General features: G+C 54.5%; 3 protein-coding genes across 3 annotated transcripts; all 3 read left to right on the top strand.

The window, feature by feature from the left end:
• Positions 1 to 1029: 1029 nt before the first annotated feature.
• NCS57_01133200 (uncharacterized protein) lies at positions 1030 to 3116 on the top strand (the record flags this gene model as incomplete). The annotated part of the gene is made up of 6 exons (XM_053061052.1): positions 1030 to 1043; positions 1303 to 1491; positions 1540 to 1843; positions 1898 to 1978; positions 2033 to 2635; positions 2694 to 3116. 6 exons carry the CDS (start codon positions 1030 to 1032, stop codon positions 3114 to 3116), a joined length of 1614 nt encoding a protein of 537 aa, XP_052909438.1.
• Positions 3117 to 13802: 10686 nt separating this feature from the next.
• NCS57_01133100 (Protein kinase gsk3) lies at positions 13803 to 15284 on the top strand (the record flags this gene model as incomplete). Its single annotated transcript, XM_053061051.1, has 6 exons — positions 13803 to 13848; positions 13931 to 14103; positions 14157 to 14240; positions 14293 to 14641; positions 14698 to 15096; positions 15151 to 15284. 6 exons carry the CDS (start codon positions 13803 to 13805, stop codon positions 15282 to 15284), a joined length of 1185 nt encoding a protein of 394 aa, XP_052909437.1.
• Positions 15285 to 16664: 1380 nt separating this feature from the next.
• NCS57_01133000 (uncharacterized protein) lies at positions 16665 to 19273 on the top strand (the record flags this gene model as incomplete). The annotated part of the gene is made up of 4 exons (XM_053061050.1): positions 16665 to 16725; positions 16810 to 17285; positions 17340 to 18420; positions 18483 to 19273. The coding sequence occupies 4 exons, from the start codon at positions 16665 to 16667 to the stop codon at positions 19271 to 19273; spliced, it is 2409 nt and encodes an 802-aa protein (XP_052909436.1).
• Positions 19274 to 19598: the final 325 nt, after the last annotated feature.

Here is a 19598-nt window from a genome sequence, read left to right as displayed (position 1 = left end):
TAATTTTCATCTGGCTCCGGACAGCTCTAGTGAGGAGCACGAGCCACCAATGATGTCGAGTCGGTTGCCCGCGCGGCTTTTGTGTGGCGGAGGCAAGAATCTTCCGTGCTCCGTTGGGGTCAAGCCACGAGGGGCAGTCAGGTGTGGCTGGTGAGACCGAGGTTTATCCACCATCGCATCTGAGCTGATGAGAGGCCCTGGAATGGGAAGGCGCCAAGGCTCTGGCTCAGATCGGCCTGGGCTGAGGGCAGTGCCGTGTCTTTGGTTGGCGACACGAGGTACTCCACAAGTACTCTGTACTTCCCACCAGAGGCCATCTCCCAGGGATTTGGGGCTCACATGCACGACTTTGCACCACGTATTGGTGAATGACGTCCTGGTCAGTGGGTACCGGTACTTTGATCGCTACCTTCGTCTGTCAATGAGTCCCCTCAACGCCGTTCAACACCAACGACTGCCATTTTCAATTCTCTAATGCTTCTTTTCTTCTTACACTTTCGCCTTCTCCATTGCAAATTCTCCCAATCACTTCTTCTTTTCCCTCCTTGCACGACGTTGTTGAATGAGAGCGGTCAAGGCTTTTTTATCTCTCGAGCCGACCCCGCCGATAACGCCCGAATTCTCTATCTCCCTTCTCCCGCGAGCTCATCCATCGTCTCTGAAGCCGTACCACAAAGGGACCCGTTAAACGATTCAAGGCGCCAGTTACAGGTCACTACAGGTTCATTGACGCACAAAAAAATACATCACCTTTTATCGACCAGCATCTCGCCCGCTCCACCGGCTGCTTCGTACCATTGAGCATCGCATCGCATCGCATCTGCACAGCCAGGGAGCCTCTCTTCATCCGTTCGGTTCGACTCTCGCCGAGCAACATCGCTAGTGGTCGCAATACTGTTTCGGTTTCCGGGCCTCAGAAATCTTCGTTGTTTTTAGTCATACGCCAGTAATTTAACCCTCACGGGGAACGTATCTCATTAGCCTAGAAGTACCTTTGCCGGGAAGCCCTGCAGGGATACTCGAACCGACATGGATACTCTCTTGTAGGTGGAATTTCTCTTCTTCTCTTCCGTTGTTATTGTCTTCCATCCGCCTTTAGAATTTGAGGGCTACCTTCATCTTGAGACTTTCATAGACTCCAGCCTCAAACTGTCTCATATGAGTCCCTAATTGAGCCGCTTGCCACGTTCCTGAAGCATCTCGCATCATCTTGGCTTGTCGGGCGTCACCACAGGCTTCTAACGGAATCACCTGTGATCCTTTGGTTCTCTCCGTGGTCATTTCGTAACTAACAGTAAAAAGAACCGCTGAGATTGCGGCCAACGCTCCTCGCTACCGCCGCAAAAGCTCAACCTTCATCGATGGCATCCACGACATTACCGAGGGCCAAGACCTGGCCCCGGCCCAACTCTACAGTACCATGTCGGGTCGGCTCTTTCACTCTGGTCGTATAGCCATTGTCATGGTTGGACCGCCCGCTCGTGGAAAGACGTAGGTTCTGGTCTTTCAGGTGTTGGTCGAAGCTGACGGTTCTTGCAGGCACATCTGCGTCTCCATGGCGCGGTATCTTGGATGGCTTGGTGTCAAAACTCGCATCTTTCATCTTGGTGACTATCGCCGGGCAACTGTCGGTCCTGAAGGAGAGATCCCTGACGACTATTTCTTCCCAAATGCGTCGCCGGCTTCGGTTATCCTGCGCCAGAAGATCTTGAAGAAATGCCGTGAAGACATCTACGGCTGGTTGAACCATGATAACGGACAAGTGGCCATTTATGACGCTGTCAATCCGACTGCCAACGGGCGACGTTCGCTTGCTAAGGAGTTTGCGAAGCATGATGTTCAGGTAGGGAAGACATGATGCGCACTCTTGGACATGAACTAACAGTTCATGGGATAGACCCTGTTCATCGAGTCGTTCGTTGACGACGAACGCATTCTTCGCGAGAATGCTCGTAACGTCAAAATCTCGTCCCCTGACGTGAGTGGACATGTATACCCAAGTTGAGTAAAGGAGGCTAACTTTGATAAATAGTTTGCGGGCATGGATCCAGATGAAGCTGCTAAGCTGTATCTTCAGAGGATCGAGATGAAGATACCCGTTTTTGAGACCATGGATGAGAAAGAACTCAACTATGTCAAAATGATTAACGCCGGAACTAAGTTCTTCTACAACAATGTCAGCTTCAACTATCTCTCGCACCGAATCGTCTTCTACCTCACCAACCTACACATCAAGTCGCGCAAGACTTTCTTTGCCCGAGCTGGCACCACAGCAGAGGAAGATTCGTACAAGGCCGACGCCCCCTTGTCACAGGAGGGGCGAGAGTATGCTGAGAAGATGTCCGAGGCACTCATACGGCATCGTGAACAAGAACGTCAGACGACCATCGCCGAGGGGGGTGCGGATGTGCCGCTGCCGCCCCTGACAGTCTGGACGTCAACGCGCATGCGTACTGTTCAGACATCAGATGCCTTGAAGGAGAAGGGCTATCGAGTCCGGCAGCGTTCCCAGCTCAGTCAGATAAACCCTGGCGTCTGCGAGAAGATGTCGGAGCGAATGATCCGCCAAATCTATCCCGATGAAGTTGAGAAGCACGAACTGGACCCATACCATCACCGCTATCCTCGTGCAGAGGTAAGTTGTCTAGCGAAAGATGTTGTATGCAAGTTGATAGGAATACTAATTCAAACAGTCGTACCACGACCTCGCTGTCCGGTTGGAACCCATCATCCTGGAGCTGGAACGAGAGCAGCATGATCTTCTCATCATCGCACACGAATCTGTGCTCCGGGTTCTATACGCCTACCTGATGCACTGCTCTACTATGGATATCCCCATGATCAGGTTTCCCCGCGACGAGATCATCGAGATCATCCCGGCTGCGTACCAGAACGAGGCCAAGCGCATCCACATCCCCGGCCTAGACCCTCTCATTGTGCCTGGCTCGCCACAGGACATCAAGATCCCTGTTCCGAGCAGCGGCTACGCGAGCGCGCAATTGACACCGATTCCCAGCGGTATTGGCACCCCGGTTGAGCATAGCGAGCGGCTGCCCGAGAAGGTCATCAGCACGGTCAAGGACCTGGTCGCGGACAAGGTGAACGATGAGGACTAGTCTCTTGCAGTTCCCGTCCCGTGCTTCGGGTGAGGGCGTTGAGGCATCGAGAGAACCAAAGACTGATGAATCCTCGGGCCCAATCTCTCTCAACGGAGGGGAGTCATTTTAGGAGTGAGCAGGTTGAATACTATCAAAGAAAGAAATGATGCATCACTGATCACATGATTCGATGAGGTCGCATCCCAGACGCTGGTCGGTTACATCCAAAAGCATGCATTTTGATATGACAAGTCGAGCCATGAACCTCGCCAGGTAGCCTTCATCCTTGCTCCTTGCTTCCCCAAGCCCTCGGTTCCAGGGAGCCCAATGATTTCAAAGCCAGGTCATGCTACGCTACGGGGTCTCTCGTTTCACTCGGGTTGCAGAACAAGGTGGAAAGCAACATGGTGGGAGGCTGTCAAAGGTTGGGCGTGAGTGAGTGAGTTAGTAAGTGAATGAGAGGTGTGAGTTGGTGGAGGGTAGGTAGCAATGATCGTCTGTGAGCAGGGGCATAACCGAGATAGCTCAGCACATCATCATTCCTTGGCTCCCTACCTACAGTATGTACTCATGAATCCCATCCCATAGTTGGTTATCTGCGAATTTTGTCTTCCATCACGACGAGTGAGTGATGAATCAATGCCTTGTTCCCCCCTCTCGGCGGCAAAGTGCAGAAGCCACAAGCACAAACACAAAAAGAGTCAAACATGTCGCAAACCCAAAAGCAAGCGCCCGGCCCGTCTCTTGTGTCAAACCAACGAGTCTAATAACCCCCATTGGTTGAGTCCTCTTTTGCTACCAACAAAAAAGAAACAAGAGGAGAAAAGTTTCAAGGCAAAGGGGGCGCATCAACGGGCGGCGTGGCACGACGTTACAAGCTGACACCAACGAGTGGCTGGCGGAAAAAGAAAGATACAACTCGAGTACACTCATCCAGAACTCGGACGGCCACAGGCACAGAGGTATCAACCAGGTCGCGCGAGCACAGCGGCCTCCCGGTGCCTTGTGCCTGGGGTGGGCGGCCGGGGGATGGACGTGTTATTTGCCGGGAGATGCAGGTCGCTGGATTGGGGAAGCTTGTGTGCACAGGGGGTCATGTCAAGGATGGGTGAGTGGGCGTTTAATTGTGCTTTGCTGTTCTGTGATGTGCTGTGCTGTAGGAAGGAGTAGGACTGACAGACGGACGATACAGGATGTGTCTTGTTGGCTGAGGCATTACTGTCTCTCAGTCGTTCAGTCTGTCTGTCAGAGTTCCAACAATGGATCTGTAGCAAGTCAGAATGATCGTCATCTGCCCGTGGTTAACGAGAGGTCATCAAGACGGCAGACTTGCCATATCTGGAAGTCGAGCTCAACTGTAATCGACACAGCAAGCACTATTCCAGGCTCAACCCTCCCCCGTCAAGGTCTTGTCTTTCGTCACATCATGAACAACAGCCTAGAGGGACGGCCCTCTCCCCCAGCCGGGGAGCATGGCAAAACCTCCGGGGCCACCAGTGTCATATATGACAGGCAGCGGACCATGTCCACTGATTACCTGCATATTTCGGCCATCCGCCACCTAGTCCAGGTTGCAAAGATCTTCCCCTCCAATGGCCGAAGTAACGCCCGTAGGTAGACCTCAGTTCTGCTTGCTTGCTTGCTTGCTTGCTCGCTCGCTTCCTAGGCTTCCTGCTTCCTCCTCACTATGCTCTGTGCGCCGCATGGATCCCTCTCGTGTCCGTGACCGGGTTATCACGGATCAAGCTCCGCGGCGACAGCCTCCGACATGGACGGCCATGTTTTCGAGGTCAGGTCTGGTCTGCGAACATGAAGATCCAGAGGGTTACCCCAAGGGCAGGGGTCCGAGTCCATGGATGCGTGACAGCGACAGCGATCATCTGTACATGTATGTCCGTACACACAAGCAAGAGACCCTATGTTGTCCCGTAAACATAGATGCCTTATCACGGCCGTCGAGTTTGCTCAGCAGCAACAGATGCTACTGCCATCTTGGTCAACCTGGATTCTCTGATCTCGCTTGTGTCCCCGGTCCCCAACAAATAGGCGCATACAGGTGCCGATATGTTGGTTCAACGTCTGGCAATTATACTTACTATATCAGCTTTTGTCCGGCATGACGAGTTTTGTGCCATGTTCCACAGTCTGCAAGGGAATACCGTCATGGTGATACATCAAGTGAGGACAGACCAGAATCCATTCATTCCCTTGCCCCCCCCGTTGCGTCGTAGGCGAGACACGCCCCATGTATAAGTTGGCTATATCGATCATACCCCAGTCGTAGCAGTAGCCGAAGCATAGTCCATCGTGAAGATGTTGCCAGGTATTGCCGTGCGCCATTAATCAGGCACATCTGCCGCCGGCAGAGGCTCTCCGATGCAATCAAGTGAGGAAAACGAACGAGCCATCTCATGATCTCCCGGGCCGAGACTGGCCGCGACGCCGACAAAGACAACTCGGGCTGCCATTGCATGTAAGCTGGCCATGCCCAAGCGTTGGGTACGACGGTGCCGCACCGCGGACTGGACTGGACTGGTCCTGACTTGGTGAAGGACGACTCGCAGCCACAGCCTCTATCCGTAAAAACGCAGCTGAGTCAAAGAGGCAATCGTCCTCTCACGGAAGCCAGGGGTAGGTCGCCATAGCCCTCCAGTTGGGTTAGAGGGCTTGGAGGGGTTGAGATGAGGACGGGGTGTCACGGATCTCAGCTGGGTTCGTGGCATGGAACCATCGGATCCGACGAGGACCCTTGCCTGTGGCCGTGTGTGCGAGATGTTGCCAAGGAAACTTGGATGATTGACTGGGTTGGGTGAGAAACAGGAGGAGCAGAAAACAGGCTGAGGCGATCATGGCCTGATCCAGTCTCGCCAGACTGATGCCACGGATATCACATCGCAGCCGTTCTGAGCATGTCAACACCAGCGCCGTCCTCCCAACCCCAGTTTGGAACCTTAAAGATAGCATCAAAGCCCAAGCCGGCTGATCTACACCCGTGCATGCATCGGGCCATAGTAAGAACTTCCTCCATGTACACGATATCCACAGACAGGGGCAGGAAAAGGCCCATGGATCATGGACCATGCCGGGGCCGCCAGCCGGAAGCCGCGCGTCTGATGACCAGTCTCTGACAACACTTTCAGCCCCCAAGACTTTGATTGGGGTCGCACAAGGAGGATCAGGAATGGACCCGTGAGGCATGCCATGACCAACCGACTGCCTCTTTCACCTTGTCTCGCTCGGTGTCTTCATATAAGCTACCCAGGCTGTGGCCTGTAGCCTCGCAGATTCATCTAACGCCGATGTCGTCGGTCGTTGCCACATGCTAGTTCCCGTGCGGTGAGATGCGATGCGATGCTAGCGAACTGACAGGGGAACAGACATGCTTGTTGACGTAAGGCAGGCGGGAAACGGCGCTCGTGTTGGAGAGCCAGCTGATTTCAAGGCTGTGAATAGTGGCGGATTTCGAGGCTGTCGAAATGGGCTGATGATACACCAACACCCCCCATGTAAGCCATGTGCATAGCATGCCTGCTGTCGCTGTCCTTCTGACCTCTCGTCGGCTTAATGACGTTTCACAAAAGCACCGCAGCCGTCAGTAGGTTGCCAGTGAATGGCGGGAAGTGCCGTATCTAGTCAGTACTGTAATACTGAATAGCAATGCCTCACGATCCATCACAGGTGTTGTAAGTCTGATCGCTCTGTAGTAAGATTGTAGGCTAGAGTCGACGTGGAAACCTTGGTTTAGCCTTTGTGGAAATACCAGCGGCAAATTCTCCTCTAGGAAGTTGAGGAGAGCCTTGGGCCGCTCAAGTACTGTCCCCTCGCTGGCAGTACATGCTCTGCAACATAAGAGTTTTGGCTCAGGAGGGGATGTCAACTTACATATTTGCTGAGGCGGAGTCGAACACCGAAAACCGGGGGAATCCGTGGCAGGTTGAAACGAATTAACCTTAACTTCCGAGTTGAAGTAAGAAAGGCTAGGTATGGAGCCGTCCTAACATGTATGCTTCTGCTGGTTTCTGGGAGTTGCATAGCCAACAACGGGCTATGCACGATTGCAACTCTCCATGCGCGTCGCCTGCTAGACCTAGTTCGATCTGCACGTTCTGATTACACAGCAATTCCTCAGCTTGTCAGGCAATGTTGCTGCGTTGGATGGTTAAACCAGGATCACCAAGATCGAGTCAGGTGACATGAACCAGAGTCGCCCTTGGATTGTCAATGGCTCAACGTCGTGCGCTTGAACAAAAGAGGCTCGGACGTTTGTAGCCAGGGACGCCTCTAAAGTCATGCTGACATGCTTGGTGGCGTCAACACTCTCCTCCATGCTTTCGAGCCGCAGCCGGGAAGCGGGAGTCTGATCTAGACCTTCCACTATCACACTCCGGTTCCGCCGCAATGCCGCAGGCCGCGGCGCGGTATGTTTTAACCCAACCCCAACTCTGGTGAGACGCGCTTGTTGAGCGGGGTGAACGGCTGGAGACTCGAAAAAAAGGCCATGCATCCCTCTCGGTGCACATGGAAGTCTAGGTTTCACGATGTCAATTGGACTCTGAGGATATCAATTGACCTCGAATCGAAGCAACCCAATTCTTAGAAGGACGAAGAAGCAGACGTGCCCTGAATTATGTGTCAGTTGACTCCTTCATGAAAACGGGACTGCCGTGGGAGCTTCAACAGCAACGGCAGGACGGGTATTACTGCTTTCTTCCCCAAGTAACGTCGGCCATTGATCTCGTCTTTCATGGTTGGATAACTCCGCGACGAGGACCCCTTTTTTCTCTCGAGTTGATCAGATGGGCCGTGTGCTTTTGCGAACCTAAATTCGGCCATTGTTATTAGCGTTGCATATGAGGGGTCTCATGACCATCTGCATTCCACAAAGTCCACCCACTTAGGACTACTTTCGCCCACCATCTTGATGGCTCCCCTCATCTCGTCGCCAGCTTCCGCGACTGGTAGCCTGTGAGTGGTCTGCAGCCGCCCATGGGCCCTGTGGTCAGCGGTGTTCGCGACGGGGACGGTGCCAGGGGCTTTGGTGGCCTCTGGGCTTTTCCCTCGTTCCTTGTTAGCGTCCAGATGCATCGGGGGAGGATGAGATGGGCGTGATGGGATGGAGACGATCGCTCAGATGCTGGCCATCTACCGTGGCCGCATCGGCTTTTGGGTCAACAGGCTGTCAGGCGTCGCCGAAACGGGATGCCCGTCCATCACCAATCGCCATTTCCGACAGCTCGTCTCTCGTGGCCTCAAGCACATGCTCGTGGCAGACCCAACCCAAGAAGCAATGGCCATGCATATTTCGCAAAATGACGTCCTCACCATGACGTCGGGCCCATCCATTGGCCACAACCAGATCACCATTGGCGTTGACACTACTTACCCTGTGTCCACCTTGACCACCACTTTGATCACGCCCCTCGACACCACCAACCACCATCCAACCACCAACCGCTGACGACTCTAGGGCTTTTTAAAAGGGAAGAGCACTTGCCCACTGATGTGAGACTGAACCAAAAATATCCGAGTCGCAGGTTGACAGGCCAAGAGCCTCCAGGTGAGATTTGTTGGGTTGATCCACTGGTTCGATAATCCAGTCTTGACAGGAATCAGGCCGTCGAGCTCGACAGTCTCGCAGGTGACGGTGCCCGGGCTCAACACCCAAATTCGGGAACGTGTTTTGTGGAGGCACAATTAGGGCACAACAATTGCAAGTGAAGTGTCTCGTACCGGCGCGTTGGACTCCTGATTCCTGGATCTCGAGTTCCAGAGCTTCAGACGTCAGGGATCCACCTAGCCTCACCGTGCCACGGCCCCGCAGGTGCATGTGCTCTGTACAAAGCGTCGTCCATCGTCATCTCGACTTCTGCATCAGGTGGGAACCCAACCGGCGGAGGAACCCAGTCCTCTCGGACCAGTCTGGCCGACAGGGGAGGGCAGGGGCGGCTGTCGACTCTTACCGGTCGAGGGCCGACAGCCCCTGTCGCTAACGTTGCTTTTGATCGATAGACGCTGGCAACGCTGGGACTGGGTGAAGATCCAATCCCTGCGCATGCGTTACGGTTGTAGCGACCCGGGTTGCCAGCGAGCGAATATGCTTCGGCAATTAAATGTCTCGATCTCAAAAACCGTAGCTTGTTGGGGGTCCTGGGCGTCGACTTCATCAAATGGGAAGGTCTGGACCATTCTGCACTGGTCGCACATGGATGAAGAGACAAGCTGAGGCGATGCGAGATGAGACGAAACGGGGAGAGGTAAGGAGAGGTGAGATAAAGTGAGGTGAGGTGACGTGACCTTGGGGTGGTTGTTGACGCATTGAACATTGGTCGGGCCACATTTGGGATATCATGTGAACTTCTTTGCTTGCTGGCTGGTGTTGGGATCCAATATCAAGAAACCGCCCTCCAAACTGTGAGCGAGGAGGCATGAAACTGCCGCGTATGAAGAGGGGGCGAAAGGCCTATGATTGGCCTCGACAAGTTTAAAGATGACAACCGACAGCCCTCTACAGAGTCTTGCATGCTCCTACTGTATAATCCGCTTCCGCTGTCCAGGTCAGCATCTTTTTGAGTCGCGAAATGTGGCTCCTTCGGGATCCTCTCACACCGGTGCCAACAGCGGGTCAGTGCTCCATTGCCGAATCCACCAGGGACCCAGAAATGGCACAAGCGTCCTACTGGCGAGAACGGCTGGGAATCGGGCCCAGCAGGCGAGAAGCTCTAAAATGGGTGTCACCTCTCTCGATGGGTGGATTTGTAGATCTCGTGTGTCTTGGCCGTCGGCGAGGAGCCCGAGCCGTGAGGCTGGATACCCTTGCCTGTTGCCACGGCCTGCAAAGAGGCGTGCCAGCCCGGTGGGATCGGTCTGTTGATGGCAACTAGCTGGTTGGTGAAGGGGTTGACGGAGATCAGCTAACAACGAACACCTTCTAGGGCCGTGTATTCCATCAAGCTCTTAGCTGTATATAGCCCTCCTAGGTCGATCCGCCGCAGGTCGACGCTCCATGCAGCATAGGCTGACGGGATGGTCAGTTGCTGACCAAAACGATTGCCGCTGTTGGGAGATCCAGGAACGGGTGGTTGTTGGTGTAATTCAGGATTGGTAGATTTGGATGAGATGCGGCGGATGTGCGCGGTTACCGTTCCGCCTCACGACTCGGGCTGGGCCATGCGGCGTCGTACCTGCCTTGCAGCTCGTAAGGTAGGTAGCCCGTGCCTGCCTTTCCTGCCTGCCTGCCTGACCTCTCTGGAAGTTACAACCTGAAAAGGTATTCCAAGTCTATGATTTGAGGCATGACTCCGAGGTGCCCCCCCTGAGGATGCGGTTGCCTCACTGTTACAGCTGTGTCTATCACGGATACACCCATGAGGCTTATCGAATAATTATTCCCAGTCGCCAAGTGCCAGGGTCGAAGGGGTTCCTTGTGGTTCATTCAAGGTTGAGGCGAGTCATCTGGAATTGGATCCAATATCTGTCCGTAGAAGGGCTGGCAAGCAAGGACACGACTCCCTGTCCGGTTCCATTCATACCCAGGGCCAGAGGTACCTGGCTCCGCTGCAGAGAGGACAGACGTCTCGCCTGTTCGCCTGCCGGGTTTTAGCGCGGTGCCCGTCTCAAAATGAGCACATGAGCAAGCCCAATCCTGCGGGTCCTCCTTGAATGGGCGCCGGATGCTCACAAGACGTCGATTTCATTGCCTTTGGGTTACCTTGGACGGCAACACCCCCGTTGCTCGAATTGTCTGTGACTTTATAAACACAAGATTTCCTAGTCGTCGCTGAATCACCGTGTTGACTTCCTTGATGGAAACCTAATAGTGAAAGTGAGTAACTGAAGTTTTCTGTATATCACGAAGCTGCCAATGAAGCTGTCTCTATTTCCCCTCCCCCGCCATCCCGCTCGGCGCAACTGGGTGAGCTGCTGTTCTGCCTCCCGTCGCCACGAAATGTTCGGATTTCCCAATCACACATCTGCCTTTTCAAACAATTCGCATCCTCGCACTCAGCATGTTCCTGTTGTTGAATCAGAGACATGTCTCGATGGCGCTAAGACAAAAAAAAAAAGTGAAGCTCGTGTTGCCTGTCTCTCCTGCGTTGATTTAACCCCTCACCAACAAAGATGCATCCATCCCCCTCCCTCCTCCCCCAAGCATTTCGCATCTCGCTCAACGCAAAAGCCCAGCGCCCAGCCCAAGCTAACAGGAAGCGTTCTTTTTTTTGCTGCGTCTAGGTGCTCGTTGACGTCTGCCCATGCCGTCACTCTGTGTCGACTAGGCAGAAAAGTGCCCCGCATCGCCGTCCCCGTGCTCCTCTGCAGGACCACTCGCAGGTCAAGGCCCCAGGTACACAGCTCCAGAGTACCACCCAGCAACGCTGTTTTTGGGTGTCATCCCAGGTTCCTGCCTGTCCTCGGCCAGGTTCCCAGGTTCACAGAGGCTAGCCAGGTCCCGCAGCAGCCTCTCGTCTCTTAGCCCAAGGCCCTCAAGGCCAAGCCCAATTCAGAACAGCTTCCCAGCCCAGCAGAGCTCAGCGCCCAGTCCGAACCAAAGGCCCAGTCCAGCCCAGCTCAGCTCATTCCACCAGACGTCGAGCATTCCTCCTCTGCCATCACCTTCGATTGACCCTCACTCACTGTCTCTGGTTTGTCTCCCGGACTTCCAGACTCCGTCCGGCTTAGGTTTCCGTTCCAGGGCGCTATCACATCGCATCGCATCGCGTCCGTCGCCCCGTCTCCCGCCTCCGTACCTGGCCTGTCTGTCTGCCGCACCCTCCCGTGCCTCGACGCCGACATCTGCAAAACCATCCTCCAACGGACTCGATACATCTGGAAAACGAGAGCCTCACCGTGCCCAAGTTTCCCCATCCTGCCAACCAGCCAGCTAGCCTCCTACGGAATCAGACACGTTCTGTTGTGCCCCTGTTGCCCACTGCACCACCACAGCCGCCGCCGCCGACAGCACCCGTACTGTACCGCCGCACCGCACCGCACGCACAGGAACACATCCCCAGCAGCAACCACCCTGCCTTGCGTCAAGCCGTCCTGATTACCTACGTCTTTACGTTCCTCGTCAACAGAGAAACCCCCTTGTCGTTTCTCCCGTCAGCCTGGGACCCGAATCTTTTCACGATCGTTCGTGCTAGCCGCCGTGACTAGAACCGGAGACCATCACCGCGACTACCACCACCAAAACCACACCTACCATCGTCATCATTGCTTGCATCGCCTGTAGTAAGTCGTCGTCTTTTTTTCCATGACAAGTACTTCAACCACCCTACCCATGCATTCATTCCTGTTTTAATTTCCTCCCGTTTGTATCTCGACCTCGGACTTTGTTCTCCCCCCCGTTTGTCTCCTCCGTAACGCCTTGTTTTCTCCCGCTTCCTCGCCTGGCCTTAAGCAGCATTCTGTCGATGGGCTGTCACGAGCGTGCTCCATCCAGCACCCCGCCCCTCCAGACCCGCCTGGTGCCAGCCTCCATCCATGCCCATTCCACGACACACTCCCTAGAGCACTCCCCTAGAGCTTAGAGCACACGCCTGGTCGTCGTCTTTCCATCACCCTGCCCTGTCCACTGCCCGAGAGCTTGCTGCCCGTCATCTTGTTCAACTGCTGTTGGATGGAGGGCCTGTCCATCAAAATTGGGACACGGATTTCCAGCCTCTCAATGTTGGCAGCGACGGCGGCTCCCTCTCCATCTTTCACTGCATGTGCCTGGCATCGACATCGACAACCCTCCTAGCTCAGGCACAGCAGAAGCGCGAGCGACGAGGAGAACAAGAAAAAAAAAAAAAAAAAACTCATGCCGCTTGATGCATGCAGTGGCATAGCGCATCCTGCCACACACACGCACACATTCACATCCCTCTTTCACTCTCTACCTACCTCCCTCCGCCTTGCCTTGTCTCCTTCTCAGGCTCACTCTCACACATTGACTGGGCTGGTCCCCGCGCTCAGTCATCCATCGTCCTTGGAGACCTGACCCAACCCGGCCTGGCCGTTGTCCCTCACCTTCGTCGCCACCTCTACCTCTGCCTCTCCCGTTTTAGTACCTCAATCCATCCTAGAGCCCCGTCCCCGACGTCCTCTCTTCCTCATTACCGGCAGCTTTTTATACCCCGTCCCTTGCCCACTTTCCTCGCGCCCACCGTTCCCTTCCCTCCCCTCCCTTCCCCTCCGCCCCGCCCCCCCTCCAGCCTGTCCCGTGCCACCAAAACACCACCGATTCTCCCCCTCGATTTTCTCTTTGTTTCCCCAGATACCCTTGGCTTTGCCATTTTCGTGCGCATCGTCCTCGTCTCCGTCGTGCACTCACCAACAAGTCTAGTCCGTTCCAGACAGCCGACAAGCCCCCTCGTCAGCCAGAGACCCCGTCGGTTGGTTTGCTTGACGTTGCAGAAATAATCCACGAGTCGCTCGTCCGCGCCCGTGCCGATACCTCGACCGAGACATTACTCGCCCATCACCTTTCAGCTGTCCTCCACCGGCAGCCACTGTCTTGTCTGCGAGTCTAGCTTCGCACCCAACTAGAGACCTCTGCTCCCAGCGTCAATTCAATCAAGCTCTGGTGCTGGATCGTCGTTCTCCCCTGCTACGGCCTCTGTTCGGAATCTTTGCATCAATTCTCCTCATTTATTGAGATCTACAGGCGCCGTTGCCTCTGCTTCGCTCACACACGCGCCTTGATTTGGACAAACGACGCCGAAAATGTCGGCTCATCGGCCAAACGCCTTCAATAGCCTGCGGATGGGAGGTTAGTTTTGCAATCATGCTTTATATCCTCCCCGTTCGACTTTGTCATGATGGGTTTCGCTTCGACACTGACACAATTGCAGAGGTGATCCGTGAAAAGGTTCAAGATGGAGTAACTGGCGAGACCCGAGATCTGCAGTATACCCAGTGCAAAATTGTCGGAAATGGTTCCTTCGGTGTCGTTTTCCAGACCAAGCTGTCTCCATCGGGAGAGGACGCTGCCATCAAGCGTGTTCTTCAGGATAAGAGGTTCAAGGTACATGATGTCGGCATTTGGCACCTTAAGCTGTTGGCTGACTTATTTCTCAGAACCGTGAGCTCCAGATCATGCGCATTGTCCGTCACCCCAACATCGTCCAGCTCAAGGCCTTCTACTACTCCAACGGTGAACGTGTACGCATACCTGATCTTCCCCTTCTTCGCTCCCCGTCTAATTCCCTCACAGAAAGACGAGGTCTACCTCAACCTGGTTCAAGAGTTCGTGCCCGAGACTGTCTACCGAGCCTCTCGATTTTTCAACAAGATGAAGACCACCATGCCTATCCTGGAGGTGAAGCTGTACATTTACCAGCTGTTCAGAGCTCTGGCGTACATCCACTCCCAGGGTATCTGCCACCGAGACATCAAGCCCCAGAACCTTCTCCTAGACCCCAACAGCGGAATCCTCAAGCTCTGCGATTTTGGAAGTGCAAAGATCCTAGTTGAGAACGAGCCAAATGTTTCATACATCTGCTCCCGATATTACCGCGCGCCCGAACTCATCTTCGGTGCAACTAACTATACCACAAAGATTGGTACGATTTTGAACAAAGTTTGCTAGATGGTTCGATCCGCTGACCTGAGTTGATAGATGTGTGGTCGACAGGCTGCGTCATGGCCGAGCTTATGCTTGGTCAGCCTCTTTTCCCCGGCGAGTCGGGCATCGACCAGCTTGTTGAAATCATCAAGGTTCTGGGCACACCTACTCGAGAACAGATCCGGACCATGAACCCCAACTACATGGAGCACAAGTTCCCCCAAATCAAGCCTCACCCGTTCAACAAGGTCTTCCGGAAGGCGGACGCTAATGCTATCGACCTCATCGCCCGCCTGCTGGAGTACACACCAACTGAGCGACAATCGGCAATCGACGCCATGGTTCATCCCTTCTTCGACGAGCTTCGAGACCCCAACACCAAGCTGCCCGACTCACGACACGGCACTGGTCAGCTCCGCGAGCTACCCGCCCTCTTCGACTTCACCCGCCACGGTAAGAGCAGACGAAGTGTCATGATGAAAAATAGACGAGCTGACCCACTTTTAGAACTCTCCATCGCCCCTAGCCTGAACCACAAGCTGGTCCCCTCACACATCCAACCCGTGTTGGCATCTCAAGGTCTCGACATCGACAACTTCACGCCGTTGACGAAGCAGGAGATGATGGCCAAGCTCGACTGAGATGGCTCCGCGCCGAGGTGAGGGGTAGTTGGCATATGCCGTACCCTTCTCAGGCTCTCCGCGGCTCTGGAAGAGACCTGCCTCGTCCACTCCCAGTACCGAGCTGAGCGAGAGTGGTTGGGAGCATGGCCCAGGCAAAGACCGGGTCAGGGGGCGAGCAGGCACTATATAGTCCCGAGGTTGACAGCGTCGGTCCTTGAAACAAACAAGGCACGGCATGCTGGACGCCGAGGGCCAGACGAGAAGGTGTGTTCTGGGGAGCGTTGGAGTCTTTCCCGGCAGGGAGGGGATTGGGCGTTTTGTGTGCCCCCTTACGAACCCGCTTTCGGATTTGCCGTGAGGCTAGTCACCAAGAAGGAGGACCCCATTCCATTGATGATGCATATCGCAGGGAATCACGTTTTTAGACCACGTTTCGATGCATGACAGATGATGGCTGGTGCTCTTTTTTCATTGTACGCGTCTCACGGGATGAACCCAATGCTGCGGCTATGGCTATGGTTGGCTTTGGGAATGGCGGGGATAACATTTGTTGAATTCTTTTTTCTGGTACCGCGTTCTGGCACTGCCATGCATGGTTGTTTTGGAGGGTTCCTTTTCGAAAAAACCCGAGGCTCGCTGGAGGCGCTGGAGTGAAGTTAAAAGGCTCGGCCTGGTTTGGCCCGCGGAGGACAAGGCCCGGCACACGAAGATGTTCCAGATGCCGCGACGAAGTTATCAATTGAAGTGAAGCTGGCCGTTGACGGTCTTGTGGCATACTACTTTCGCTTTCTCTCGAAGACGTGGGCTTTGTGTTTTGGCATGTTGTTGTTGTTTGCTTGGTTGTCATGGGTGGTCCAAGACGATACAAAAGAAGACGGGACTGGCAATTGTGTTGATCCATCAAAAGGGACATTGAAGCACAGTAGGAGAGAGGTCTGAGAATATCGAAAAGTGGCATGGGGACAAAAGAAGTAACCGGAGCTTATGAATCTAGACCTAAATGCGCAAGTTGATTAACTACTGTGTTGGTTGTGGGGGTTGAATCTGATCGAGTCTTGGTGAATGGCTGTTTGTCAATTAGAGAATGAGAAAGGATGAAACCCCATGAGCTCATCAATTGTTTGATCTCGATAGCTCCGGCTGTCTATTTCCTTTAGACTTTCAGGTGAGGTTAGTGCCTCAGGCATCAATCAAGATGCAGGTGCTAGCCTCGTGGCACCTGGAACGCGCCCCAATTCCACTAGCTCAACCATACATTTGCTGCAGGCACCTTTTCCCGAGCTTTTAGCAGTGACGCAGCCTCGCCCTCGAAACCTTTAACTTTCATCCACCACGATTCGTCTCAACAAGTCATTGGCAACACCGAGCTCTTGCATCATCCACATTTGAGAGCGCATCATGGCCGACTATGACAGGAGACCTCCTGGCGGACACCACAACCGCAAAAGAAGATATCGAGGTGAGCTGAACCAAGCTTCAATTCCAGTCCAGCTGGATCTCTGTCGCGTCTTGTTGATGGGCTAACACGGGACTCTTCTGCTAGACGATGACGACCACTACGATCGCCGCCAGCAGCGCAGGCGTATAGACTCGGCGCCTTTGCCTGTGCGCGTTCGCAGACAGCTTCTGGGCATTGCAGACTCCCCCCTGCGCCGATGGGCAGAGGAGGTGCAATCCATCGCTCACATGGTGGCCGACAACCACGACGACGAAAACCTTCGCAACATGTTTCTCGACCTGGTCGTCCAGCTTCTACTCGAGCAGCCTCTCAAGACCCCCTTCGTCGCCGCCGTCGTCCTCATCATCAACACACTGAAATCCGAGTTTGTAGACGATGTCCTTGCTCGTCTGGCGCAGGTGACCCAAGACAAGATCGCAGAGGGCGCGTGGCGGGATGTGAAGCTCCTTCTCAAGTTTTTGGCCTGCCTACAATCTTTGCTGGAAGGCGACGGCGTTTTCCCGCTTTTGGAGGAGCTCTTCAGCCGAGCTGCTGACCTTCAGACGGCCAGCTCAGATGATGTGAGTCGTGTGGAAGCCAGCACTGGATCGCGTTTGCTGACCTGACATGACTAGACCATTGGAACCGAGATTGTTAAGATCATCCTTCTCACCATTCCTTACATCATGGTGTCGGCCCCCGGTCAGTTCCAAACTAAGGCTGCAGAACTGATGGAGAAGACCGACATTATTGCTTCCGAGCCCCATGCGCTTCAGGCCCTCGTCGACCCCTACCATGCCCAAGGCAAAGAAGCGAGCCCTGGGGCGTCGTTGAGCGTGTGCATGTTGCTACAGAAGCAGCTGCAGGCTGAGGCGGGCAAGGACTGGGAGCTGGCATGTCTGCCCCGGCCGTGGCAGATGCCCCTGGAGGATATCGAAGCCCAGGACAAGCTGGCGAATGCGCCTAAGCACGTCCTCCCTTCCATTTCCATCCCCGAAACCGTCATCGCGGGACCTCGGCCGCTGTTCCCCGAGATCTACTTTTCCGTCTACTCGGACCAGGACGTGCCATCTGTCCCTGCTGTTACCGACATTGCGGCATCCCTGATCAGGGATGGTCTCCTCGATACTATCAACATTCTCGACTTCAACCGAAATGTGACAGCTCGCTATCTGATGGACCTCGACTGCTACTTTGCTGAAGGCACCTTTGTCAAGCGCGCGACGCCGTTCGATGAGTTGAGGAACATTGCCCCAGGCAAGTCTACATGGAAGCCTGAGGATGTCGCCGTGGACACAGTCTTTTCCCAGCTGTTCCAGCTGCCAACACCAGAACGAAAGCTCGTCTACTACCACTCGGTCCTTACCGAGGCCTGTAAACTTGCACCGGCAGCCATTGCGCCCAGCTTGGGTAGAGCCATAAGATATCTCTACAAGAATAGCCCGCGCATGGACCTGGAGTTGAGCTACCGGTTCCTGGATTGGTTCTCTCACCATCTCAGCAACTTTGGCTTCACCTGGAAGTGGGCAGAGTGGGCAGAGGATACGGATCTGCCCGACTATCACCCCAGCAAGTGGTTCCTCAAGGGGGCCCTGGACAAGGAGGTGAGACTCAGCTTTGCCCAGCGAATCCAGAAGACACTGCCAGAACCCTACCTGCCCCTAGTTGGGCCTGAGAAGGAGAAGGATGTCCCGGATTTTAAGTTCAGTAACCCAGGTCAGTCTTTTGCCGTGATCTGTCACGTAGCCACCCGAGTAGTGGTCGCTAACAGTTGCTAGAAACCCCATTCGCAAAGGAGGGTCAAGAGATTGGTGCGCTCCTGCGGCGCAAGGCCCCCGACGAGGACTTCCAACCCATCATCGATAGCATTCAGTCACAGGCCACAGAGCGGGCGCTGGATCCCTTGGTTACAAGCGTGGATGTGTTTGTTACGGCTGTGTGCTGGGTTGGCTCCAAGTCACTGAGCCACGTGCTCGCCTGCATTGACAGGACAAAGGGTCGACTTCTGGAGGCCGGCAACGCCTCTGAGGCGGCGCGGGCCCAGATCATCTCGGCGGTTATGGCTTACTGGCACGCTCACCCAGGAATTGCTCTCTCTATCGTCGAGAAGCTCCTCAACTACTCCATCCTTACCCCCTTTACGGTTGTTGACTGGGCTCTTGTTGCCAGTACACCATCCAACAGCACAAACGGCGGAGATGCCCTCGTCCAGCCTCACATCTTCGAGCTCGTCTCCAACACCATCTCCAAGGTCACAAGCCGCGCCCGACAGATTCTCGTCTCTCCTGAAACCGACGAGGAGACGCGATCCAAGGAGGCCAAGACGACGCAGGATCTTTTCCGCGCTATGAACGACGCGCTTGTCAGCTGGGCCGGTGGCAGCAAGGACGAGCTGATGGAGGAGGGCGATGGGTCGAGTGATCGCGAGGCCATGATCCGTCGGTGGGGACAGCGGTGGCTGCGCGTGTTTAAGCGGATGGGTGCCATTGAGGAGGCGTTTGCTCTGGAGGCTGGTAAGGCTGCCGCTAGCAAGAAGGACAAGATGGTGACGGATGAGGCGGAGAACTAGAGGGTTCAACTCCAGGGATTCGGAGCCAGGCCTTAGTGAGGGGTTCCGGAACGTGTACAAGTAGAAGAGGATGAAAAACAGGAGATTTCTATAATTTACCTGAGGGTTATCTGGGTAGGGAAATGCGTTTTTAACGCTGAGATGCTAATCAAAGATTTGAATGTTTCTAAACGGAACGTAAATGATTGAGCTGCGCGGTGCCATCGTGAGACGATGCCCAAGACTTGGCCTTAAGGGTTCATTGGTCTACGTTTAGCTGAACAACGGCTCGTTTATGGCACTGACATTGGAGTACTTCCCCCCAATTACTTTATACGCGGACGTG

Source organism: Fusarium keratoplasticum, chromosome 9 (assembly GCF_025433545.1).
Source record: "Fusarium keratoplasticum isolate Fu6.1 chromosome 9, whole genome shotgun sequence".
NCBI lineage: Eukaryota > Fungi > Ascomycota > Sordariomycetes > Hypocreales > Nectriaceae > Fusarium > Fusarium keratoplasticum.
Note: the sequence above shows the minus strand (reverse complement) of the source record. Positions and strands in the feature narration are given on the sequence as shown.